The following is a 27,919-nucleotide window of genomic DNA, read 5'->3' on the forward strand; positions in this document are numbered from 1 at the left end:
AGAATTATGTTCAATCTAAAATTGGCGCTGGTTTGTAGATACATACTTTTTAATCATACTCAGATCTTGGGACTGCACAAGGTCAAGCTTTACTTTCAAAATCACGGTTAACTAGTTCTCTGATGGAAACCTACTCCCTTTCCTGAAGATGGGCACATTTTGTAGCGTGAAACTCCACTACGCGGGTCAGAGCCGAGTTTCGCGTGAGTGTGCTCCTCCCATTATGCGCATGTGCGAGAGCAGCCCCACTTCGTCGTCATCTCCTTGTCCCTTCTGTGAGGGAAGGGAAGGAAACACTTTGTCGTCGTCTTCTCGTAACAATATTAACGTCCCCAGCATTAGAAATTTCTGCGCATAGGTGTCTTGTTTTGTAGCGTAAAGCTACACTACGCGGGTCAAAGCAGAGTTTCGCGTGAGTGTGCGCCTCCCATTATGCGCATGTGCGAGAGCAGCCCCACTTCGTCGTCATCTCCTTGTCCCTTCTGTGAGGGAAGGGAAGGAAACACTTCGTCGTCGTCTTCTCGTAACAATATTAACGTCCCCAGCATTAGAAATTTCTGCGCATAGGTGTCTGGTTTTGTAGCGTACAGCTACACTACGCGGGTCAAAGCAGAGTTTCGCGTGAGTGTGCACCTCCCATTACGCGCATGTGCGAGAGCAGCCCCACTTCGTCGTCATCTCCTTGTCCCTTCTGTGAGGGAAGGGAAGGAAACACTTCGTCGTCGTCTTCTCGTAACAATATTAACGTCCCCAGCATTAGAAATTTCTGCGCATAGGTGTCTGGTTTTGTAGCGTACAGCTACACTACGCGGGTCAAAGCAGAGTTTCGCGTGAGTGTGCGCCTCCCATTATGCGCATGTGCGAGAGCAGCCCCACTTCGTCGTCATCTCCTTGTCCCTTCTGTGAGGGAAGGGAAGGAAACACTTCGTCGTCGTCTTCTCGTAACAATATTAACGTCCCCAGCATTAGAAATTTCTGCGCATAGGTGTCTGGTTTTGTAGCGTACAGCTACACTACGCGGGTCAAAGCAGAGTTTCGCGTGAGTGTGCGCCTCCCATTACGCGCATGTGCGAGAGCAGCCCCACTTCGTCGTCATCTCCTTGTCCCTTCTGTGAGGGAAGGGAAGGAAACACTTCGTCGTCGCCTTCTCGTAACAATATTAACGTCCCCAGCATTAGAAATTTCTGCGCATAGGTGTCTTGTTTTGTAGCGTAAAGCTACACTACGCGGGTCAAAGCAGAGTTTCGCGTGAGTGTGCGCCGCCCGTTATGCGCATCCGCTAGAGCCACGTGACGGCACGACAGGCGCATGTGCGTCGCCTCCTCGCCACATACCAGTGCGCGCTCCTCTCCGACGCGTGACCGTGTTTACGACCGTTGCGCCGCGCGCTACTGCGCATGCTTTACGCTACATATGCCCAGGCATAGCAGAGCTAAGCCACTGCCAATTTTCATGGCACGAAGTAACACGACTGCCACTTCCGAATAATTCACTGCTCACGACGAGGTATGGCTCCTGGTCACTGCAACTGTGCAACGAAACATCAGGATACTGTTAGCGTGGTTAAGCGGGGAAGGTTCAATACGGGAGTCTGCTGCGCCACACTGTTTCAAGAAGTCGATATCAAGGATTGATTCCGTCTCATATGCAAAGTGTTCCAGTGCAGTAATTTCTGTTCAAAACGCTAGAGTACCACTGACATGCGCACAAACCACATCCGAAAAGCTGGACCAGCAATAAAAAATTTCGCTAGCGCGCATCAAATGGAACCAATGAATGACCGCCAACTCTTCAAAATGCCCCTTTTGTTGCGCACCGAAAATTACCTTTTATGCCAAAATACTCGTAAAGGTTGAATTCATAACAGATGCAGTTGAAACAATGACCACTAAAGAGAGAGTGCAGATACCATCACTGCTTCAAGTTTGTCCTTTAACATGAGCACAGGCAGATGTATTGACGATTGGCTCTACGATGGCCTCACCGCCCTCAGCCGCACCGCCTTGTTTCCCCGAGAGTGAGAGCGACTCCGAGAAGAAGGTGAGCGTCGCTGTCGTTGGGCTGGTGACGTTTGGCTGCAGCATACAGCAGGTGAGGTGCTTCGCAACTGTTCTGAGTGGTAGGCACACAGAGACGGTGTAGAGATTGGTAGTTTAACTTAAATTCTAAGCCAGCGAGAAGGGTTTGGCCACGGACAGTGGCCTGGTGGCCTCGTCCGCCTTGGCGGTAGTTTTCAAAATATACCCAATCACCCCATCCCTGCACAGCTGTTACACACAGGTGGCGGTCACCACTTATCAGCGTTAGACTGAGGCCAGATATGATCAGGGCGGGTAATTGGAGTCAGGCACGGGCTTTCGGCGAAACAACTCGTCCATATAGGTCTATATATATAGGTGTATAGGTCGCAGTATCATCTGTTGGGCAGAGAGTAACTTCTATGAAGTCAAGTATTTGATGGCAATCCGTCTGGTCGGGATGGAACATGACAAAAATCAACGACACTGACCAAAAAAATGAATGGAATTACTTTTTGGCTCCCTCGGGGGAACCTTGTTCACAATAAAGGCGAAACTGAAGCCGTCCCTTAAATACTTGAACTTCAACTTGAATCTATTCTCCGTCGGAGCGGGAAGGGGCCTGGACAGAAGTGAAAGATTACAGAGATGTCTCTAAAGAGGATAACGGCGAAAGCCGGCCTTTCCTCTCCTATTATTTGCCCTTTACCGTTTTGCCTCTTAAGTCGTTTCACATATTGGTCTTATGTAATCATAACAGTCATAATAAGTCTTACCTAGGCAATGTAATCATTATAACTCATCGGTAAGCATTTCTACTTATTTTCAGTTGCGGTCATATTGGTCGTTTCGTAGTCATGATGAGTCATGACTAGTCATTGTAATCCTTAGCACTTATCGCTAATCTTTTAGTCGTTTCCAGTCACTTGCGGTCATTCAAGTCGTCGTTTGAATATTGGTGGTTTTGTCAACAATGATGAGCAATGACTAGTCATTTTAGTCATTGCCACTTATAGCTAAGAATTTTACTCGTTTCCAATCGGTCGCCGTCATTTCAAGTCTTCGTTTGACATATTAGTCATTTCACAGTCATGATGAGTCATGTGTAGTGATATTAGTCATTATCACTCATAGCTAACTAAAGCTTTACTCATTTCTAATCAGCTCACATTATTACAAGTCAACGTTTAACATATTGCTCGTTTCGTAGTCATTAGTATTAATGATGAGTCGTACCTAGTCATTGTAGTCATTACCACTCATAGTCAAGCATTTTTACCCATTTTCAATCCGCTGCGATCAATACTAGTCAACATTTGACATATTGTTCATTTTGTAGTCTTCAGCAGTGATGATGAGCCATGGGTAGTCATTTTACTCATTTCCAAACAGTTGTGGTTATTTCTAGTCGTCTTTTAACATATTTTAACCATTCATAGGTAAGCATTTTTACTAATTTTCAATTGCGGTCATCACAAGTCGCAGTTTAACTTATTGGTCACTGAAGTAATTTTAAATCATTATTAGTCATCATTATTAGTCAACAATTTGTCTAATTATAACTTATTCATTACCTATTGCCATCAATCCTTTTAAAATCTCCCTCCTCACACGTCCGCTATTTACCAGTGACACATCAGCGCACAGATGCGACGCACAGCTCATGCGAATAGATTTTCGATCCAATAGGCCACAAAGGCTTTCGCCCTAAAGAAAATTCCACTTGACGGGGTTCGAGCCCCATTTCACAAGGCATACAGCAGGTACAAATTGACAAGCATAACAACATAATTAAAATATCATGTACACGTTATAAATAAATGCGAATTATCCAATCGTAAGAAGAAAGTCAAGCAAATCATATATTTAGCACAGCACAAGGATTTATCGATTATATTAATCAAGAACAGCATCATTATACAGTGGTTAGCAAGCATAACCGTCACCCTCGTTGCGTAAAAAATATCTTCAAGGTTTGGATAGCAAAACTTTCTATGTAACTATTGTGTTTGTGAGGACAATTTAGCAAGGTTGGAAGTGAATATTTAAGCATTTGATGGCTGAAACTTGCGCGTACAAATGAAAATTTAGAATTTCAGGTGACAGCGATGTGGACCTACCTTGTCTTAGATATGAAATGGTTCGCATTCATTCATTATTCTTATTCTTCTTATTATTATTATCATTATTAGGACTTCATTGTTTTGGATCTGTTGCTTATATTGATTGACTAATGTATGGGAGTAGAGACTAGTACAGGAATTACTTTTAACTGCATAAACAGGGTGCGCGCACAAGAATCGACTCTAGCGATAAGGTATACTGCTTTTTCTGTAGCATGTGAATCTGCTGCAAGTTTCAAACGGTTATGTTTCCCCACAGACAAAAAAAAAGCAGTTTTTAAGTGAATTAAGGTGTGTTAAACAATTGTATCTTAATTGGAGTCGGTAAAAAATGTTTGGATTTTGCTAATATGCTGATGCACTTTGCAGTGCGGCAGATAAAATTGATAAGATCAATTACAAACATCTCGCGTATACTGGGGATAGATTAGCATCATTGCGCTTCAGCATGTTTTTGTCGTCTGGCCACCCGCCGATACTGCATGTCATTGCGGTCCTCTCGGAATTTTTCAAAATCTCTCGACTCGCCGATGTAGACAACTTGCGGTCGAAACTTGAGATTGCGTATACGATGCCTGGAAGCGTTTCTTTGTCGAGCTTGGCTTTCACCTACACCAATTCACTTGCACCAATTCAGAAGACGTCATTTTTATTTCTGAATGGCAAGCGTGCACGAAAGAAATTGTGTCAGGATCATTTAACAGTCCTCATTTTTATGAATAAGATTTAGAAGAACCTAATTGAGTGTGAAACATATTTTCGCTCATTTAACCTCACTGCCATGTTTGTGAGTTCTTCGCGAAGATTCTTTCATTTCAAAATCTTGAATCTGGCTGCAAAATATTTGGCACTTTATACATACTTGTCTTTTTTATTCCTGCTCTTTCTTCACCAAAAACAATGGTGAGAAGCAGCAGTAACCATCTGCGCGCAGGGAATAAACTCATCTTTTTTTTTTTACAAGAACTTACAAACAAACGTTACATGAGCACCTCCTAAAGACTAGAAGCCTGCTCCAGCGTGCTTTTTTTTTTTTTTTCTGGTGAACAGTTTTGGCCTCTAGAGGAATCGCAAAGTGGAAGCACTGCTTCTCCTTTGTTTTCATCTCAGCGGCACAAAAATTAATTTATCACAAATATAAACGTGAACTGCACTGTAAAAGCATCAGAGAGCACCTGAAGAATTCGAACGCGCAAACTGTATGTGCCCCTCGCCTACGGTGGCAAATGAAAAGCAACGAGCTTTTATTCCTGACGCTGCACCTGGTATTTTCCCAGACTCAGAGAAACGGCGGTAGTCTTCTGCAACAGCAATAGGTTTTGCCTCATCTCATCCCCGTAATTCTCCGAATGTCTGGATTTAACAGTGTGCACTCTATGGAACTCGGCGCAAACAACAGATTTATGAGCGTTTCAAGGTTCTCTGTCGGCAAACGTGAGTTCTGCCCTGTTTCACCGCTTAGGATTGTTCCTACAGTGAACGACCTGGTAAGAGAGGGGATGATGTCTCGCTGGGAGCAATAGAAGCTTAAAAAGGAATTAAATTTTGCTCTCAACTGAGCGTGTTTTCGGCGCTCTGTTGCGCATGTTTTCCGCGTAAAGTGGCAACTCTATTTATTCGCGAGCATTTCGTAAACATTCGCAACTCTGATTGCTGTTTATATCATATGCATGTTCTGTTTGCTCAGCGATTTAGCCTTTATTTACAACATGATAAATATTCTGTTCAGGCACAATTGCTACTAAGGTTTGAATATTTATGGTGCAATTAATAAATTTATACTGCGTCATATTGATGGTGGTGGCGAGGGTGATTTGGTTTCAATGACTTAAGGGCAGTTTAAATGAGTTCCACGGGAAGCACGCCGGGAACCATGATAAAGAAAACATTGCAACCCATTGGAAGACTGGATTCTGCCCGGCGCAGCATTTTGAACTTGACGACGTCAGAGATAAAAGATCGCACCAAAAGTTCCCAGCCCCCAAACTGTCCTTTTGAGTAATGCAGTGGGCCATTTACAGCACCCCGAGCCTCAAAATTCCTGTAAGGGTTAAGAGCAGTACGAATCTCACCTCTGAGGACACCGGTATACCTTCGAAGCCATCATCAGAGCCACACTATACATCCAAAAAACAAACCCTGTAAACGTAATGTTTTTATGCACGTTATGCAAAATATAAGAAGCCATCAGTTGGGGAAGTCTTAGTCATATAAACTGATGGCGTTGGGCACTCCACTCAACCACTGCCGTTTAGAATGGTACCAGAGTAATTTGTAATAGATTACTTACAATCAATTACATTCCTGTGTGGTTTTTATACAATTCATCATTTTTCAAACAGTCGTTCCTAGTAATTGAGTTATGCTGTTCTGTAGCCGATTGCCGGTAATCAATAACTCGTTTGCAAAACTGCTACACGGGTGAAGTGTCCGACACTATGTGTCTGCGTCAAATTGTTCAGCCGCACGACGATGCATATGGTTGTCTGGCGTTTTGTACTCTGCGCGATCTTCGTTACTGCTTGGTGCGGTGGGTGCGATTCATGGATGCTATACATGCTGATGGGCAATAATAGAGGGAATGTTCGAGCTCGTAGCTTTGCCATAATATGCGCCGTTTTGAAGTAAAGTCGAGCACATTTCATAGCAATACACTGAAATAACCTGTGATCCTTTCCTCGTACTTCCTTCCTGGAATATGTACCATAATTTGGCGCCCTTTTCTAATCAGCCTAACTAATATTCTTTAATTAGTCCAAAATTAAGCTGCTCGATTTATATTGTCATTCTATTCGCGATATCAAAGCGTTTCACCTCTTAAGGTAACACTCAACATGCCCTCACTATCAACATTCATCCGTTTATCGTATTTTCATACCCTGTATCACAGTAACATGCCGCTCGCGGTCGCATATTTTACCACCGTCTCATATACCACATCGAGCTGACCATGCTAAAAAGTTAGCTGCATTTTTACCCTGACGGAAAAGTACAAACATTCCCCATTAATCTTATCAATAAAAGAATGGAATGAACTACCACCCAGAATCGCCACGATGACAGAATCATCTTTATTTATGACAGCATTACTCACTTACCTGGAATCATAACACTTCCAGTAAATATATTGTATAGCTCTGCCTCCTTGCTGCTATATTCTTTTTCTATATTTCCTTTTTGTATGCGTGCCACCGCGAGGGCAATGTTCTTATATATAAGAATATTGTGCTATGATATCACTGCACGGGTTTTTAATGAGTGCAACTTCACCATCAACAATGTCTGTTTGTTTGTATTTTCGTTTGTTTCGCAAAGAACTGTGCGCGGACTATGCCCCCCACCCCCCCTTCCCCCTTTGTAATGACCCCATGCTGTGTGCATTTAGGGTATCTGAATAAAATATTATAGCGAAACAAGACACAGATAGTAGCAAGTCCTTGCTAAGATTGCACACCAGAAGCAGCCTCTGATGTTCCAAAGAAAACTCCTATAAACAATTTTTGTTTTCAACTTTTCTGAAGGCTTAACCAGCAGCGCCTCTTACACCGCCAACCACGAAGCACGACGATTCATAGAGGGCGCCAACACCGAGATACAGGCATTGTGCAGCTGCAAGCGAGGGAAGAAGGTGTTCGTGTAGCATAACACCACCTTACACTACAGCGCAAACATTGAGAGAGTGTTCAGTACAGTGGCTGATATTTCTGCGAGGAAACGTTTCCAAATCAATGACGATAACTTAGAAAGACAACTGTGTTTGAAAATTTTGAAGCAAACCGGACTAGTTTACTGCACTTGAGCGCGTTTGTCTTATGGAAATAAGAATCGAAGAAAAATAACTTAACAGTCATTGATCACTGTTCTGCAATTGTTCACTACGACTACGGTGGCTGCTTTTCGAGGGAGGGGAAAAGCAAGGCACTCGTGGGCTCCGCGATTTGAGCGCACGCCAAAGAACACCAGGTGGTCAAAATTTATGGAGCCCTCCACTACGGCGTCTCTCATAGCCTGAGTCGTTTTAGAACGTTAAGCCCCATAAACCAAACTAAACCTGCTTTAATGGGGTTTAATGAATAACTGCCATCAGTTACATTCCTGGTGGAATAAATTGGTCTGTAATTGGTTGCCTATTTTCTGTAACACGTGCAAGTCAGCATGGTATTGAAACTTTTTGTACCCTTAGTACTGAACTTTCTGCTTCGTAGTTCAAAACTCGTGCGTTTAAACGTTACGGCATTACCATTTTCCTGCAAAGATATATAATAAACCTGAACCTAAAATGAGCCCTGAAAAAAAAAAAAGTTTCTTTCTTAAACAGTGAACTATGTAAAGCTTCAGGAAAGCAAAGATCTTTAAAGCGAAAAAATAATGCGAACGGCCTATACTTTGTTGAAGTTACCTGGTAGGTTTCTTCAAAACAAGCGATAGCAATTACGGAGTGAGCATTACAGTCGCTGTGCCGCATAAACTGCTGCTGAGAACAACGGTATTCCGACGCTGAGACAAAAAATATTGTTGCGTGCAAAGGCACACTTCTCAAAGAGGTTTTCCACTAGCGCTTGAGAGATATCATCATGTTTCTCACTGAACTGAGTTCTTACGGGGAACGTGGGAGCGCTTGGCGACCTCTAATCAGAGCGCCAGCGTGTCCGACTGAGCCGCGCATCAAACTGAAATAATAGTTGTGCGAAGCATAAACTCGAGGTTCCTCGGTGCTAACGCCACTTTCTTTCGACAGACAACCACGTAAGATGCAACGGCGCACCCAGGAGAGCTACTAACTGTTCTACTCTCCTAAGTGTGCACGATCATGTACAGGAAGTGTAAAGCAGTGAAAGCGGTACCACAAACTTTCTGCACTCGTTGGTGCCAGTCCAACAAGCAAGTGTGTCTGGACCTCCGTGCACCACATGAAAAATTTATTTAAGATGTGTACATATAACAATGAGTGAAAAGGAAGCTTCAATAAGGTAAATCAGAAGTTCGCAGTGATGTTACGCACAGAATGGCCGGGTGGCTTTTGGGGTGTTGTGCATGGCTCCATGAGTTTGAAGATCAGCTCTTTCGAATACATACTATTTCAACTTAGAGTTTCTCGGCTCAAAGAATTACTTCTTGCGTCAAGCCGGCGGGTAAATCTTTATTTCTCTTCTGTATAGATCGGCGATAAAAGCGATAGAACGCAGATCGGCGATAAAAGCGCCCAGGAAAGAAAAATAACAGAACAGAGATGGGTTACGATTGCCTGGGGGACAAAATGGAGAAAAGCAGTCACACACAAAAAACGAACAAGAAGAACGGACGCACGGACTTTCCCCCACAATGCTCCCGCTCCTCACTTTTGGGACCAGATGATGCGCGCGGATAAAGTTATGTTCACACGAGTGCCACCAGGTGCTCGCTATCTAGCTTCTAGCCTCGCACCTTATTTCTTAATCGTCTCGACGAAAATATTGCAAGTTGAGGATAGTGCTCAGCCATCGGACGATCAGCCACGGTTTCCTCTGCGGACAGCGGAAGAAGCAGAATAACAAACAGGAAAACAACGTGGATGCCGCGCTGGAGTGCTAATGCTGTGCGGACTAGTTCCGTCGCGCAAGCGAGATACGACGTCAGCGTAGACAAGAGGACCATGTTTTCTCCGCCAGGCGAAAAGCCGACCAGCGGTGTTGCAAGACAGAGATGTAGTGCTGAAGGCCTAACAGCGGCGAGAAGTAACGGAAGTGGTAATACACAGAGCGCGGACTTTCAGTTTTCTAAACTCTCGGAATCTGAGATCGTACTCGGAGTTCCTCCAACAGTGGTGAGACAAGTAGACGCCGGAGCAGGTTCGCTTCCTGACGTAGGCCCTACGTCGAAACGGGCGGCCGATTTCGTCGTTTACAGAGCCAAGGACGATAGATGATTGATTCTTATGAATAAATATGACGTTTGCGCACTATGCTAAAATAATTATATCAATAAACTTTGAACGTGTAATATTAAAAAATTAGTGCGGTACACCAAAATCACAATCTGGCCTGTAGGGTGTTAGGCATTAATCTTGGCTTTCCAAAACTATTCACTGTTGGCATGTGTCAGATTAGTACTGAAAAATATACATATATCCTTGACGTTTTCTGAGTTTCTCAAGTCTTTCTTGATCAAAACAATTTTTCACGCACCAGTCGAGAGGAAAACTGAGCTGGTCAGGATGGGAAACGATAAATGACTGCTATTTCATTCGGAGAGTGTTCATCTTGGCGTCCAAATCCGCATCTGCGCAAAACAACTTTTCTTTCGTAAAGTTCGATATGCCACTCAGTCCTATATTGTAAAAGAAACTTCTTCGTTCGAATCTATTCATTTTTGACTGGAGACACTTGACCCTGCTGCTTATTCCGATACCGTTGCATTAGAGACGCGACTTTTTTTTTTTTTTTTTGCCATCGTCTTATGCTACTCGTGAATCCTAATCACATATTTCGAACAGCTCGTGGTACTCGCTTGCCACGTATTACACATAACCAGCTGTTTCGCTGTTTTAGTCTAAAGACCCTGCAAGGTGGCAAGTGGTTTCAATCGTTGGTCGCCACGATGTTTCCAAAAAACACTTATCTTATTTTGTCTCGCCAATACCAGAAATAACTTGACCTAGACGACGTTACGTGAAAAGTGCTCGTTTTAGCGCGTCACATATATATACTGAAACCTCATCGAATGAATCTTCTAGATACCTGATGATAACGTGATGTTTAAGAACCACTTTTCACCGCACGATAAAATCACTAATCACTGTGTCTAATGGAAATCTAGCGGCATCCAAGCAGGATCTAAACGGTTCTTCAGATTGTGCTAGTATGCCACTTCGATAGCTTATAAGCCTTGTACACATGAGCCCGACTCAAGCTGGTCGGGTAGGGGGAAGCCGGTTGTCGGGCTCTACCAGCCCGACCCTCTCGGGTTAACATAAACTCGTTTCTGTTGGGCAGAGATCGCTGCTACACAGTGCGTCGAGCAAGTGAACCATGCCCAGGTGCGATAGGCGGAGGAGGGGGAATGCTAAGACTAACAGCTCACGGTCCCGTCCCCCTCTGCTGCCCGACTAGCAGAAAGGCAAGAGAGGAGGCGCCGGTCCGACGCCCAACGAGCAGAGTCGAGTCAACCCACCCCCTGCAGTCGGGCTGGTGGAACCCGACTCGACGATCGTCTAGCTCAACCCCCTAGCTTATACATGAGCTCGGCAGCCGGTTTTTAGTCCGACACGCCCACCCGACCCGACTTTGTCGGGTTCAAGTAAACACCCTGCATATCGCTTCCCATTTCACCTGCTTAACACTAACTTCAAGGTGAATCCCGAGACAGTCACGCGAAAACTGACTGGGGCGCATCATAAATTGCTTCAGACATCTTATAGTTGCGCGAAGAAAGACACGCACAAGACAGGGTACAGGAAAAGCGCGAACTGTGAGATGTCTGAAGAAACTGCGCAAACTAGGCTGACAACACATCTTACTGAATCATTAATTGCAAGCCCACAGATGCTGCCGACCGACTTCGTACATCATACGAGCAACGTGACGCATTCTCTAAATACGTACGTAATAGTTTTTGGGAACGTGCGCCATTCCATCAAATCAGACACTGCAACTCTGCAAGAGCCGCTTAATAACTCGTGCCGAAAGTGTACTGTAAATACGTACGCTAAAGCTCGCATAGAAGCACTAAAAAATGGGCAGGCATCGATTTAAAATGGAAGTAGTTCCGCGGCAATTATGCAAGCTTTTAGGGTCAGCATACATGGAAGCGCAGAAATTCAGATATTATTTGTATTGAAGCGTCTGCTTTTTTTTTTTTTTTTTTTTAATGTAGAGGTAAAAGATACTTATGTGTATAGGAAGAAAAGAAACGAAAAATGGCGAGAAGAACCTCAGCAGATTGACTCAATGCCTGCTTTACTCATCACAGCTTCTAAGCATTTTCCTTGAACACTCTATTCCAAACAGATACAGCTGGTAATCTCGCTCTCGTCACAAACTTAACTTCGCAGTAGATGAATGGGCAATCACATCATAATTAAGGCGTTTTTTTGTATCTTTACAGAATTTGAACTTAACAAAAAGCGGAGACAACCCAGACAGTTCATCCGCGATGAATTTTCCTGCCTTTGCAGCCAGCACTATTTACTCTACAGCGTCTAGTCCTGGCTGCCAATGATTGCCCACCTCACCCAACAGAAGACAGCCGATCGACACAAGGGCGCCGCCAGTGAGTAGATGCCATTGTGAGCTCAGCGGCTGCCTTTCTTCGACCGCAACAGTGGCTTCCACTGCTGGCGATGCCACCCCCCTCAAGTTGGCGCTAGCGAGCGAGATCAATACGTCGCTGAAAGCGGCAAGATTTACCGCCGCTCTTAAAGGAGCCAATCCTCCTAAGTGGTTCGTGCCAGCGGAGTAAGTGGGCTCAGTGCGCCAGTTTTGCTCTTCTAACACTCGTCAGGCAGAGCTCCAACCACGAACATGACGCAACTCGCTGTCCTCGTGGCTGTGTTCGGTTAGGTCCACTTTCCGGAGCGCTGTTCCTGAGGGCGTTCTTCATGCCGCGGAAAGAAAGAAAGAAAGAAAAATCTTTCGAGAAAGTGAAGTCTTCGTGACGTGGGCTTCGTGAGTGCGGGGCTGCGATTGCACCCTTCCCCTTCCCCTTGACCACGCTCGTGCCAACAACCTTGCGAGAGAAAAGGGAAACAAAGAACTATATGAGACCAACGCTGTTTAACCGAATGTCGAGCGATAGGTCTGTTGGTATAAGGAACAAGGCTGGTTAAAATGTTTATTTCTTTGATTTCTTTCAGCTTACAGCGATTACTGCCCCGGTGCTGATGTTTGTTAGTTATTTATTTATATGGGATTTCATGGCGCAAAAGCAACTAGGGATGTTTGTCAGTAAAACTGTAAATTGGTCTGAAAAAAAGAATAGTGTCTGTCACAGTGTTGAGCGGACACGTAAGCCATGCCGTAAAGGAAGAGAGGAAGCAGGGACTGAAAGGAGAGAGATAAAGCTGCCGTAGTGGAGGGCTTCGCAAAATTGCGGCGGACCGCAAAATTTACCGGCTGTTGCGCACAGAATATGTGCTCATCCATTCGCGGCGCCAGCTGGCACCACTCCTATTTGGGTTACCACAACCGTAAGGATGGCGTTGGTATGGAGGCTCCCTAGCTCGAACTCAGGGGCTGATGGTGGGATGTCAGTGCACCTGGTTAAGATTCCAAGGTGGTAGAAATTATTCCGCAGCCCTCCAATATGGCAGCAATTTCTTCTTTCACGCTGTTGTTGCGACTGTAGGAAGAAGGTTGCTGCTGTTGTTATGGCTGTAGGAAGAAGGGAAAAAAAAATGCACAAGCCTGCTCCGCTGCCTCGTGCGGACAAAAGAGAAAATAAAGGAAAAAGAAGGATAGAAAGACGCGCGCCGAAACAGCCGTCGTCCACCGCCGAAGCAGTGGCAGGTGCAATGACGGCCTAAAACAAAATTCGGCGGCTGGCTAGCCTCCGCCGCAAGCGGCGTTGACCTACCGTTCCAGTCCTGTAGGGCCAGGAACTGCCACCCTTCACCACCTCCAAAGGCCGCAAGAAGGAAAAGAAAAATTTTAGAAGACACTTTGGACCACTAAAGTGCAATGAGGCGAAAACCATTATAGCGAGGTGGATCGTACCACTCCACTCCAGCACCTCTCTCTTCCTCTCTTTTCACTCCCACCTGCCTCCTTTACTTTACAGCGTGATGCATGTGTGCGCTGACATCGCACAGCACAAGAGGCGTCCGTTTGCTGTGCGATGTCAGCGCACGTTAAAGATCCCCAGGTGGTCGAAATTACTCCGTAGCCCTCCACTACGGCTCCTCTTTCTCTCTTTCCCCTATCACTCCCACCTTCCTCCCTTCCCTTACGGCGCGGTTGCGGTGTCCACAGAAAAACAAGTGAGACAGTTAGCGCGCCTTTCCCTTCCTATAAAAATTAATCAGTCCACGGAGAATTGTGACAGATACTACGCCTTTTTTATCCTGTAAATCAATTTGAAATATCGCCGATGCATGCTTCTGTTTGCTGTGTGGTGCGACGTTCGAGGAAGCTCGACATGAAAGGCGCCGCAGGGATGCCTGGATCGCACAGCCTGGGGGGTCAGCTTCGTTTATGCATGAATCGCCTGGTAACGTCAAGACCAGTCACGACGGTATATGGCGCGCCCCTTGTCGAACACATCCGGCATTCCATTGAATGCATCAAAATTTCACCGGCGTTCTATAATTCGTTTACAGGAAACTAAAGGCAAAATATCTATCATTCGCGGAATCCCGCTATCCTCACGGTAGACGGGATGGAGGTTCGATTCCCGGATATTTATTTATTTTTAACTATCTCTCTCGAAAGACTGGCACCTTATGCCGACAGCTTCTGCTGACAACGATGAGGCATTTAAAGCTTTCGCCTTAAAATGCACGGATCTGCTACTGGCTCTGTAGCTGAGCCATCTCCGCTGCCTCGTGTGGACAAGGGAGAAAATGTAGAAGAAATAAAGAAAAATAAGAAGTAGGAGAGAGTAAGACCGCCGTCCTCCGCCACTGAAGTGGTGACGGGTGCAATGACGGCCTACGACAGGCACAACCGTCAATGGATTACAGAACTGCGTTCAGTTCGCGTTCAGTTTCGGAACGTTCTGTAATTGGTTTAAAGCACTTCCGCTGACCTAAACGCTTTTACGTCACGAAAGGTTCTGAGAGGCATTGAGCGGAAGTGCTTCCAACCAATCACAGAGCGTTCCTAACTGAATGCGAACTGAACGCAGTTCTGTAATACCGCCGAGCCCCCGCAGCAAACGGAGAGCGCCTGGCATTCCCTGCCCCATAAAGCAAGGAGCAGCCACCATCCCCATCTTTCACACCCTCTTTCCTCTCTTCACTAATGGAACGGCTCAGGTTCCTATAAATCAATCAATCAAGTCCACAAGGAAGTGTGATAAATACTGTTCCTTTCGTACTACCCTAAGAAAGAAGTTCGTATGAAAGCTCTCTAGACTACCTTCTCAACTGCTTCTCTCGACAGCATCTGGGGAGGTGGTGAAGGGTGGCTGTTCCTGTCCCTACGGGGCTGTTGTTGTCGTAGTTGTTGTGGCTGTAGGAAGAAGGAAAATAAAATACACGGGCCTGCTACCGGCTCTGTAGCTGAGCCACCTCCGCTGCTTCGTACGGACAGAACAGAGATTGATAGATTTATAGCAAGGGAAAGGCGCGGCAACTGTCTCACTTGTTCTCTGTAGACACCTCAATCACGCCGTAAGGAAAGGGCGCATTTTTATTGATGTGGGCTTAATTAGGAGCTGTACTGTCTGTGACTAAAGCTTTTTTATTCGCGACAGCATGGTGAAGAAAATAAAAGCCAGAATGATGTTTTCCGAAAACCACTTTAATGCACCATTAATGGCTACCGTCTGCAGACCTGTAGCAAACTGTAGACCTATCTCTTTGTGCTCTCCTTCCTGTAAAAAAAAAAAAAAAACTTGAACATATTCTGTACAGTAATATAGCCAAGCACTTAGAATCCAATAGTTTCTTTTTTTCAGAATCAGCATGAATTTTGAAATCGTGTATCTTGTTCTACTCTGTTTCTAAAAAACGTCCTCAATATATATGCACGGCTCTAGAAAAGAATATGAAACAGCTGCCATTTTTCTAGATTTTCGGAAAGCATTGGACTCTGTTTCTCATGACCTTTCAAATTTTAAAATTAAGAACCTGCTAATTGATGACAAAGTTCTCAGGGTACTTGGAGGCTATCTTGATGAAAGAAAGCCGTGTGTGCAATGAGCGGCAGTAAGCCCGAATGAATAGACATGATATCTGGAGTTCCGCAGGAATCTGTTCTCGGACCATTGATGTTTTAAATATATATCAATGACATCGCAACCAACATATCTTCTAACATTACATTATTTGCCGACGATTGTGTAATATACAGGACAATTTTCAGTCGCCGGAATAAAGAAATTCTGGAGGAAGATATTAATACCATAGCCGCATGGACTCAGTCTTGGGAGCTACAATTGCATACTGAAAAATATTATCATATAGCATTATCGAGAAAAACGAATAATAGCTTCATACGAAATTGGACGTAACACAGTGAAAAAAAAATAGTCTGAGATAAAATATCAAAGTTTTGCTCTCACTAGGGATCTCACATTCAGTCAACACATTAATAGGATAACAAATAAAACAAGTGGAGTTCTTAACTTAGTAAACCGGACACTTCGCAATGCTCCCCACAAAACTTATAGCCTATCGGACGCTTGTAAGGCTTGTAAGGCCGCACTTGGAATGCGCTAGCGTCGTATGGAATCCCAAACAACGCTACCTAGTCCATAAATTGGAGCATATACAAAACCAGGCAGCCAGACTCATATCAAGGCAATATTCAAGAGAATCTAACGTCACCCATATGAAAAACACAATACGACTCGAACTGTCGGAGGAAAGGGGGGAAAAAGTTAGTTTAAGCTGATGCACTTTATATATTATAATCTCACAGAAGTTGAGAGGTAACAATATATTCAACCCCCCTCCCCCCCTTCCCTCTCCCTACTACCAGTCAGCCAGTTAGTCAGTAAAGACCACGATAATAAATTCGCAAAATTAGGTGCAAGACGAGTTACATAAAATTCTCCTTTTCTTTTTTTCAAAAGCAATCAGTGCATGAAATGCTCTTCCTGCACATGTGATGGGTGCTAGCATCAGCACTTCTGTTTCCTTACCGAATGAGACTTAGTTACACGGTACTGGTTTATTTCTGTCTCTGTTCACCAGTTCTGTTGTAACTTTTTGTTTTGTGTAACCCGATGATATCTGTGAAGATCACTTCCCTGCTCTAATGCCTTGAGCTGCAGGGTATGTTGTAAACAAACAAATAAATAAGATATTCTCGTGAATCCTCACCCGCGGACATGCATTTTGCTACCCGTATGAGCACATAATCTGCGCTATTATTGTCTCACACATCTCAATAACTTGTAGTCGTAGGCTACCGCATTATGCGAAAGATATTCCTATATACATACACTGCAGCTCTTGAACCAAGCCGAAGGAACGGGCCTGAGTGGACTCTGAATTCGAGAGTCCATGGGTTCAATAGAGGCTTTACAAAAGTTAGCGCCACCTAGTGAAAGAGACAGAAACTGTGCGCGGCGGCCATGTTTTGTTCAGTCAGCCCCGCGCCTCCCATCGAGTACGCTGTCAACGTGCGCCTTCGTGGAATGCGTGCTTGCACCGCAATTTGCATTGGAATGATCACAAGCGATTGTTTCATTTTTTAACATCACAGCAGTCGCTGATTGCGCCAAGCTCTATTCGGAATGGTGCCAGCATGTTGCTGCATACCCTTCTGCGGCAAGCGCACCGTCGCAGACGCGCACGGAAACAAGGTATACGCGTGTATGCGACCGCTCGTTTGCAATCCTAATCGGCTTTACGAGTGTCACTTGCATCATGTAAAGCATTACTTAACGTCCCTCTGGCTGGGAGCTAGCTCACAGAGCGTGCTATCACCTCGAACAGCAAGGTTGTTTTGCGTGCTATGGAGCCTTGTTAACTTGAAGGATAAGCTTACGCTTCGATGGAGGACACGGGGGAAGGAGCAATGCATGTATATCGAGCGCTGTAGTTCAAACACGTTCTTTGAAACCTTTTGTACCTAGGTTGGATTTACCATTGCGTATTTGATTTAAGACAAGGGCATGATTACCGAAACTGCTTTTCACAGTAGTACGAAATGGTAATGATTGGTACAGAGAGCAATACGGCTGTCAAGTGCGCCCGAGGTGCATATTTCATGCTACAGAAGCCGCTGCCAAACCCGCGGCGTCTAGTAAAGCAGGAAAAGATGTCATCCCACTAGTGTGTTGTAATATGCTCATGTCCAGCCCGTTTCGAAAGATGTTATCACGTAATAATGCATGCGAAGTCCGGTCCGCGTCCAGAGCGTGCAGCTCAGGTTTGCATTCTGTGCCTTCATACCGGCCAGCGCTGCCGATAAAATAACGAAGCGCGCGCTTCACTTTTGTGTGTTTTGTCGAGTCACCCGATGGTTCGCTAATTGACGGCCACCTGAAATTCAGTCCATTTTGTAAATATGCTGATTTCTTGTTTATTCTCTGTCAGATAGTAGACATTTGAAGCCTTAATCTCATATGAAAGCGCTGTCATGGGAAGCTTCGAGGAACTTGGAGGAAGAGGAACTTGGCTGAAACGAAAATAAATTTGAAAAGTCAACTCACATTACTGCGAAGTATCTGTGCTTGGTGCAACTGGCTGTGTTTATAAAGTCAGATTTATATTATATAATACTGTTTTAAAAAATAAGGGGACACTTAAGCTCCGCGCCGTTAAGGGTATGACGCGATAGCGTCTCTTTCACACACACACACACACGATGTTTTTCTTTCTTCACGTTTTAAATTTTTAGCTTTTATTTATTTTATATTTCTATCATTTGCCTCTTTAATTTATTTTGTGTTTTATATTTTTATACACCAATACTCAGGGTCAGCAACAATCGCCTTTCCTCTATGAGTAATTTGACACCTCTGAACACATTCTTCAATTAATTAATTACACATTCTAAATTTTCTTCATTAGCACCACCAAGCACTGGTTTTTCATTCTAGCATTATGACACCTTTAAATCCTCAATTTCCATTTTTTTTCCTTTTTTTCATTATTTCATCAATTGATCAATTAATTACAAATATTTTATTAACTCATCATCGGCTATCGCACACCAATCAATCTTCACTCACTGGAAGCAGAAGTTACCATGACACATTTATTTTTTTGTTTTTTTACGCAGCCTCTGATTATTTCCGAGACCCGTGCCAACTACTGCGTCGACGGCATAGGCAGGAAAGTGCTAAGCTCCATTCCAACTTACGTCAAATAACGCACGATTCTTTCATCTCAAAATAAATTTCATCCTTGCTGGTGGGATGAGCGACGGTAATGCGCAAACCAAGCAAACGAACTCGCGATCATCTCTCATAGTCGTTCAAGTAAATAGCAAAGGCACACAGGCAAAAAAAAAATGCTGCACATTACAAAACTCTGGATAATGTACCTGGATAGGGATGACGCTGCGCGGATCGACAAGGGGCCCATGCACGACTCGTAGAGCAGTTTGTAACTGCGCTCGGCAGCGCGACCGGTGGGCCCCGCTACCCCTCGGCTGTCAAAATACGCTTCTTGGCGTTGCTAACAGACACCACCAGGGACAGAAGAGAGGTCCAAGCACAGCACAATAGGTTACAACGTGAAAAGCGCGGACAGAACGGCGGGCGCTTACGGACGGACAACGAAGCGAATCAAAGCGAACGGAGGGAGCGAAGAAAATATGGCTGCAAGCGCGAGATCAGCGTGCCGGTCATGGTTGCCAGACTTACTTTTGTAAACCCTTTATTGCCACATCAAAGGACCTGCCTTAGCTTGCAGATCATCCTATGTATGTCGCCTTACGACTTGACACAGCTCCACGGTCTAATCAGTGCCCGTTCATGCCACCTAAAATCTACAGCTAACCGGAGCCATGCCCGGGATTTCTCGCTCAAAATGATGACGCTAACAAAGTCGAATTTTCCGGAGAATGAAGCCTCTAAGTCTAGTGCGTTTAAATCTAAGCCGCATCCGATTGCCATTCATCACTGCTCCTTTTCAGCTGTCAGGCTGTTCAGGACGGGTAATGCATTCGCTCTCTGTACATAGTTCAGAGCTGATCGCGTTCGCCATCATCATCGTCAGCCTGACTTCTCCTACCACCTTAGTAAGGCCTCATCAGTAACCTTCTCCTGTGGCAACTGCTGTCTCTAGCACTGCAAACTTCCAAATCTCATCCTCCCACCTATCCTAACTTTCCGCCGTTCCCATGCACGCATGCTTTCTCTAAGTCTTAAGTCCGTATCAAAAGGGCCATCCGCCATTTTGCGTTCGTACGGCATGTCCCGCACATGTTCATTTCTTCTTCTTGATTTCGGATAGAATATCATTAACTCGTGTTTTTGTTGTTGTTTTTTTTCATATATACTCTGTTCTCTTCCTGTTTCTTCGCAATACAGCTATCATTTTCCTTGCAAACATCGATGCGTTGTCCTCAAGCGTAAGCTGAATCTCTTTCTTTAGACCCACACTTTTACTCCTTACGTAAATACCATCAATACTGCAGTTATATCATTTTGTCTTGAGAAAAGCTGGTGAAATTTGATTCTAGATCTGAAAGAATCTCCCAAGCGAACTCCTTCCTAGTTTTTCTCTCTCTTTTTTTTTTTTCTGCGGCTTTCTTCTGCTTTGTTTTACTCTCCTTCTCCTGACGGAGCTTTGCTACTACTGCCCATCTCTACCTCTCGTAAACTGCTGGGGTCCTCTGCTTAAGTTGTCCGCCTATTATTATTTAGACCTACTGCTCTGCTTTACTTGCGAAGGTCATGTATCGTGCTTAGGAATTCGTCTCCTGGGTTACCTAGCAAACCAATCCCATCGATGACATCGCAGGCTTCGAAGGCAGTGTCTTCATTAATTCTTAACCCCAAGTATCGAATCTAGGCCCTTGAAAGCCTCCTGTAAATCAAGCTGTAAATAACGCTGGAGAGATCATGCCTATCTGCTTAACACGTTTCCTTATTGGGAATTTATGACTTTCTTTGTGGAAGACTATGCGTCTGTGCAACCCCTATATACGTCGCGTTCATTTCTGTATTCCCTGATTGATAATGTGAGCATGATATGCTATATAATAGCCCTTGCGAATTTATTCTTGAGCCTGGGTTAAGATTGTGGGTATTTTATTATTGATTACTTTTTCTTTATAGGCACTGATTAAGTTGCGCTTTAATTTTGGCGTTACAGAACAACGCTGTGAACGAATTATATTGGCGAATTTCAATGGTGCAGCTGCATCTAAGGTCCAAAAGCTCCAAACACGCGACAGCTGTTCAACAAGTGCCCGTGCTAAGACCTGCGACCCACGCCGCACTTCGACCACTCGGGGGTCTTCAACATCCGCCGCAATACCCGCACCGGAACAACGCATGATTTAAAGCACTACCTGTTTTGTAGCGGTCGCCTTCTTCGGCAGATAGAAGCTTTTCTTGGTCATTCCCTTGTCCGCATTATATAAACGTATTAGCGTGGGTAATATATAATTGGGCTACCCTATACATTTGCTGTCAGTATATAAACCACATCACTATGCGCTTAGGCGGAGTAGGCATAAAACTTTACTATCTACGGTACGCATCATCATATATCGTAGAGGGCAGTATAAATAGGGTTGAACGGAAGGTAAACACGCCATACACTGTAGGAGATACAATTTTACATTTTAAGAAACAAAAGCGTTTAAAAACACGTATTATACTCCCAAATATCAACGTCATTATCAACCTGAGTAAATCTTTTGCAGGACCAACACCTCTTCATCAACCTCCAGCCAGCCCGGATCTATGCAAGTCGCGACCATACTCCCCACCAAACATTTGCCCTTCACTGGTGAATATTTCCAAAAGCTCGTATTTAAACGTTGATGGTAACTTTTTGTAGAAAATGCACATATTTAACAAACTAAATTATGTATGCTAGTCACATCCTCATTTTTCGTTTTGAACCATATCATAACGCCCTTTCGAGAAGAATAAACTTTCCCACCAATATAAAAGGTGTTGTAAATATAAATTACATTGACGTCTTCGTTATAACTTGCTGACTCGGCTAATTCAACCTCCGTACCACTCAGCCGCCAAAAAACATGACGAGCTTGCCTTTTTTTTCAAGAACAAAATAGTGTCTGATCTCTCTAGAAGCTCACCACTGTATGCCTGCTATATATGCGCTAATAGCAGGCGCCTATAAATTGGCTCTGACGGTTCGATGCTCATAAATGGCCGACCTTGACAAGGAGCAGGCATTCGACGCTTTAAAGTTCACTCGTAGTACATGATTGCATTTCGCGCACACTCATGTACGCGTGCGCACCGAAAGGAATTGCGACAAGTGTCGGCTGCTGCACTTTTACGTCATATCATTAACTGTACAGAAGTCCGCGCAATTTCAGGACTCGCCCTAGTTGCCAACACTGTCATCTCATAGAGTCTAATGTTTAGGAAGCCTCGCAAAATGTGAGCCTTCAGCCTTTCCGCTAACACTTGCGTCAGCTCTAATGTCACAAAACCGCCGTTACTGTTCAAGGAGTGGTGGAGATATTACTCATTCGTTTCACTGAAAATGCGAGAGTTTATTTCTAAACAAACAAAGAATGCACTTTAAAAGGATGCTGCCAACAAGTTGCGCAACCGCCAGCGTGGCTTGAATTAAGCGCTTCCGAAAGCCGAAGTCCTACATAAGCTCCATCACCGCTTCAGCGCTACCTCGCTGCAGTAGGTGGACAGCGGCCCACGCTTATCTGGTTTCACGTTTACGCAACGCATCCGGGCGCTCCCCTTAATTGAGCGAGCGCCGCGCGACTGGCGCGCGACTCAAAGCAATGCGACACCGGTAAGCCTAGTCTCAAAGAGGCGCTCTGTGTACCGCGTTGGCGTTAAAACCTCCGCCGGCGAATGTGCACAAAGCTCCCAGGTGCGCCTCTCAGCCAACAATGCTGTTTGCCCCGACGCTCAGGTTCAGCCAAGATCAGATTTAGAGCGAAACGTGCTGACGTTGAATTTTATTTTACGCCAACGAAGATAGACTGCATAGATTTTGTTCTTTTCTCTCCTTTTTCAAGAATAGCAGCCACTTATCCACGCTACCTCTTTCTCTCTCTCTCTCTCTCTCTCTCTCTCTCTCTCTCTCTCTCTCTCTCGTCTCTCGCTCAAGGAATATGAGAACTGCCACAGCTCTCTTATTTTATGACACCACTACGAAAGCTACGAATCGATTCGCTGATTGCATAGGTGAGCTAGTAATAAAACGAAATATATAACGAATGGAGAAATATTGGATAGGTCCCGCTGATTGAGCGGCAAAAGTAAGTGAGTTAATTACTTAATCCTGTACACATTCTCATTACTAAGAAAGTAATAGCAAGAAGCTTTTGCTTTGTTTTTTGAGTTCCCAGTGAAACAAAACGCTGTTTCTTTTTTTCTAAATTCCTAAATATGAACCTGTAACAAGTAGACAAATAACCCTTTGAAACTTGCGAGCTATTCCAGTTGAGAATGGCATTGTGCATTAGCTTTAAAGGTGCGGCAAAGGTGGCTCCTAAATATATAGACTGTGCGCTGGTCTAACAGGCTGGGAGGTACCAGTAAGATTTAAGGTACTGGTTTCGTGCCTACGGTCGTGCGTGCTTACTCATGTAGCTTCGAGGTTCCTTGATGTTATGAGCCACAAAGACGACATAAAGGCCCAACTTATCGAAACCTGTACTTACCCACACCAAACCATGGGGCGTGGATTACTTATTAATGAGACTTTGAATGCATATGTATCATACGCAAGCGTCATGACTAGTGTTCCGTATTTTCGGTGTATTCCCTTGAACCAGGAAAAATAATCCCCGAGGTGATGACTCTCTGAATCGGTAAACTTTGAAAAGCCCAGAATTGAGCTGTCCCTTTGAAAGATAAGTTTCGGGACACTTAAGATACATGTATGAAGACAAACGCTCTCTCGCGCCGTGACATCCGATCCGAAAACGCGCTTTGTGCTACGTCACGGGGTGTAGCGAGGTGATTACAGAATACAATCAGAGGCACATACTTCGGTTTTACTCCCTATCGCTTACTAGACTAGCAGGTGCATCTCAATTAAGCAATAAAATGGTATGACGCCACCCGGAACGCTGCACAGGGAACGACTGCGTCAGAGTTTTGGTACGAGAGGAGAAATCTAGCGCCGCATGGAGGTTTGTTAGCGATGCCTGCAATTCAAGTCGTTATCCCACTCCCGGCTTGGCGCCCCGACAACGGCCTGCGTCGCAGTTGACTTTGCAGGGACGAAAGCGAGAAACTCGAACCAACGACCTTCTTTGGGAAAGTAAAAGGGGCGTGACTAAAGGACAAATATCAAGGACAATAGTGGTCATTTCAAAGGTCAAAATGATTAGATGACATAGGGTCATACATTGTTAGTCTTTTGGTGCCTGGTTTGATATCGGTCGCTCTTGATGACCTCTCCTTGTTCTTCGACGTTTTCCTGCCCTCTTATTCCGCGTATAAGAAAAGGGCGCTCGTAAGCATAAGCAGCAAATAGAAAACCAAGCATGACTACGTCCATTCAACTTGAGGATTCCCAAGTTTTATATACAAGTAAATATATTAGCTCAGGCAAGTGCACCGTGAATTTCAAGTTGTCTGCACGGCTCTCTGGCTGCCAATTGCCGAAGTTTCCATTGTCGTTCAAACATACTGGTCTCTCTTTTTTAAAGCTCTCACGGACGTGCTTGTTTCTCGGTTAGAAATCGGGCAAGTCGTGCACGGTATAGCTAAAGATGAAGTACTTAGGATCTGAACAGTATTCGCTACCCGATGCTTACTTTTAGATGCCTGTAATTACCTATAGCTGATATAGTTCAGCAAATAATTATATCAGTGCAATAAGAAACCCAATCTGAAGCTTCCTCCGAAACGCTTGGATCTGCTCCCTCTCTGATGGAGACGAAAGAAGCGTGTCTATATATTTATACGCACAAGGTTGGCAGCGGAGTCTGCGCAGCCCGTGAGAGAGCGCGGAGAGGCGCATGCCAGCTAGAGCAGCCCGTACACACGCAGCAAAAGGATACGTGCAAACCCAGAGCGATACGTGCAAACCCAGCGCTCCCCCCTCCCCCCCCCCCCCTCATCCCTTCGTAAAAAAAAAAAAGAAAGGAAAAAATATCGGGTTTCTCATTTTTGTATTTTTCAGTTCCTCAGTATAAGCTATTTGGAAACTTGTTTTAAATCTGTGCATGCCACTTCAAGCCCTGAAAAACGAGGACATTCTACTGAAATCATGCTTGTTAGCCGGTTCTAAGGTATTACAAAAACGTGAGCGCGAAATCGCTAGCCAAAACGAGAGACAAGTGACACTCTGTCTGAGAGATCAGAGGCGGCGCATCTTGTGTCGTTAAGGCGTAGGGAAGTCAAGAATAATGCGAAGGCCCCTGTGATTCTTTCTCTGCTGTTAAAAAAAAAAAAAAAAAAAAAAAAAAAAAAAAAAGAAGGGTGCAGTTTTCGAGCGGAGACCCATTGACGCGCCTTCACACAGCGACGAGTTCTCGGGGCGAGGATTTGGAAGCGAATAAACGAAGAGACAGCTGTTTTCATTTGTTGCCATTCCTAGGGACGGGCCCAATCAACTCTCTCTCACGAATGACGTCTTAAGCAACGCTCAGAACAAGTTTAACACATAGAAACATTGCCACCACGACTAATCAAGACTAACCACAGCGTGACGATTACTCAGGATGCTACTGGCGCCGCTGTGCCTGCATGTCTTCGGCGGGCGCGATTCAGGATTATTTTCCCGACAATGCCCCAAAACGTACTCCATTCCCCTTTGATTTATGCCGACAGCGATAAGGGGAAGATAGTTCGCTCCTGCGGTGCTACTATCGGGAATCAATGACATATTTGCCATTAACGGTGAGTGATTCCTAATGACCAGGATCATTCACCAGAAGCAGTCATGTAATTCTTGAGCCAGTTTTCTCTCTCCATAAACCGAGAACTAAGGAAATAGACCAAGAATTCTGATAAATGATAGGACAATTCTCTCCGGAAACTTTCATATCCTAAGCTCTGCAGCTACCCTAGGCAATCCAGACCTAGTTGAGTTCTGCTCGGGCGAATGAGCCATTGCGAATAGAGCGATTGACACGCCTGTTGTTCAAGGATGACTCGGTTCTGCGATGGCCGCCGCAGCGCCGCCAGGGCGAAGAACGGTATGAGGTATTGTTGGGTGGGGCGCCCGTATAACAGCCTAACGGAAATGACGCACGGAAAACGGGACAAAGACCAAAAGACACACAGAGACTTTATTTCATAATCTTGTTCTTCAAACAGAATAAAAATAAAACCAGTCTAAACTAAGAACAAACCTATAAATACCTCGAAAGGAAAAAGAAAAAAAAAGGGAGAAATAAACGAAACAGCGGAGAAATTATGTACCAACTGGCCCGGAATCTTTCCATAATGTCATATTTATTATTCAACTTTATGTACAGTGCATTATAATTTAATCACTGGAAAGCGAGACAGCGACCAGGACTCGGCAAGAAAAGAATAGCAACACAGCAAGCATGTAAACAAATGCTCAAATGCTCTGCGGAACTGACTACGCGGCCCGATGCTGCACGGACATTTTCCGCTCTCTACGTGAATACTGTGCTGGCGCACACAGCGGCCCAGCGCGCTCTGGTCTGGGTTGTCTCCTATATACTATAGAGTCTGAAGAGGTGCTTGTCTGCCACGCATACAAAATCATGGTTCACCTAGAGTCCACCATCGCTATCCAAAGCATTCCTGAACAGCAAGCGTTTGTGCGAAAAACGCGATATCCGACGTACTCTAGACATGATAAACTGTGATGTCCAAGAGAAGTATGTACGCGGCTTCCGCAAACACTCACTTGGGATTCAGATAGAATCGGAAGCAGTCATATGTATGGGCGTTCTGGTCAAAAGTCATTTCTCTGGGAATTACTTCTGGCAACAAGTGCAAGGAGCGTACCTTAAAGCCAGCACGCAGCAACTAAGCACTCCAGAAAAAGGCTAGTGTGTATTCTTTTCGCCTGCCTTGAGCTTTGCAGAGTGTCTACCTTTGAAAGAGTAACCCTTAGAATATTCACGAGCATAAAGTTACCTCTGCCTCGGCAGCTTCTGGAGAACGCGCAGCGAAGAATGGCCAGACTTGTCAAAAACTTCTTTTGATTTTTTTTTTTTGCCGTCCCATTCTCAAGCGTGAACTTAAATCATGTATTGTTCCGCCATGGTAGTCCAGTGGTTTGGGCGCTCGACTACTGTGCCCCAGGATGCGGGATCGAATCCAGACCGCGGCGGCCGCTTTTCGCTGCAGGCTGAAAGCAAGACCCCCGTGTGTTGGGCGATCTCAATGCATGCGTTAAAAAAAAGTACAGGTGGTCGTAATTTTGGGATCCCTTCTCTATGGCCTCTCTCACAGCCTGAGTTGCTTTGCGATGTTAAACCCCATACACCAAAGCAAACCATCTTCGGCGAAATCGGCAGTGAATTGACGACCACGGTCACTGATGATGACTCAAGGGGCGCCGTGTCGAAGGATGACGGATGGCAGCAAAAGGGTGGAAACGTCTGCTCCGCTGGCATAAATGAGTGCAGCGGTCTCTACGTATCGTGTACAGTAGTCGACCCATACAATAATGCAGTGGTGGCCGGTTGCTGACTTGGGGAGCGGACCAAGCAAGTTGATGGTAGTTTTCTCAAATGGGATATGCGGTGGGCAGATCGGTTGCAGCAGTCCAAGAAGGGGGGGGGGGGGGGGGGGGGGGGGGGTATTTCGATGCTTGAACTGTTGACTCTGGACGCAGCTTGCAACGTACTGCCGCGCAGCCTTGTATTATGCGGGCCAGTAGAATTGTTGTCGTGTTCGGTAGTATGGAAGGGCAAAGCTGAAATGGCCGCATGCCCGGGTGCAATATTATCGGCATGGCGTGAAGGACACAGGCATGATAGCTTGCACGGACGACCAGAAGCAGGTGGGCACTCTCGAGTGAATAGTTCTTAAAAATAAATGCCTTCATGAATGACGAACTAATTCTCA

General features: G+C 44.9%; 1 protein-coding gene across 2 annotated transcripts in view; it reads left to right on the top strand.

The window, feature by feature from the left end:
* Positions 1 to 27,919, top strand: part of Pdk (pyruvate dehydrogenase kinase) — a 381,689-nt gene that overhangs the window by 142,957 nt on the left and 210,813 nt on the right. Inside the window, exon 1 of one of the 2 annotated variants that reach the window (XM_084606830.1) lies at positions 21,635 to 21,695. The exons of the other annotated variant lie outside the window; for it this stretch is intronic. Within the exon in view, the coding sequence (XP_084462956.1) occupies positions 21,650 to 21,695 (46 nt within the window). The 5' untranslated portion in view covers positions 21,635 to 21,649. Of the gene's footprint in view, positions 1 to 21,634; positions 21,696 to 27,919 lie in introns of those variants that run through there. 2 annotated transcript variants of the gene reach the window in all.

Source organism: Amblyomma maculatum, chromosome 6 (assembly GCF_055883805.1).
Source record: "Amblyomma maculatum isolate TAMU_Amacu chromosome 6, ASM5588380v1, whole genome shotgun sequence".
NCBI classification, from domain to species: domain Eukaryota; kingdom Metazoa; phylum Arthropoda; class Arachnida; order Ixodida; family Ixodidae; genus Amblyomma; species Amblyomma maculatum.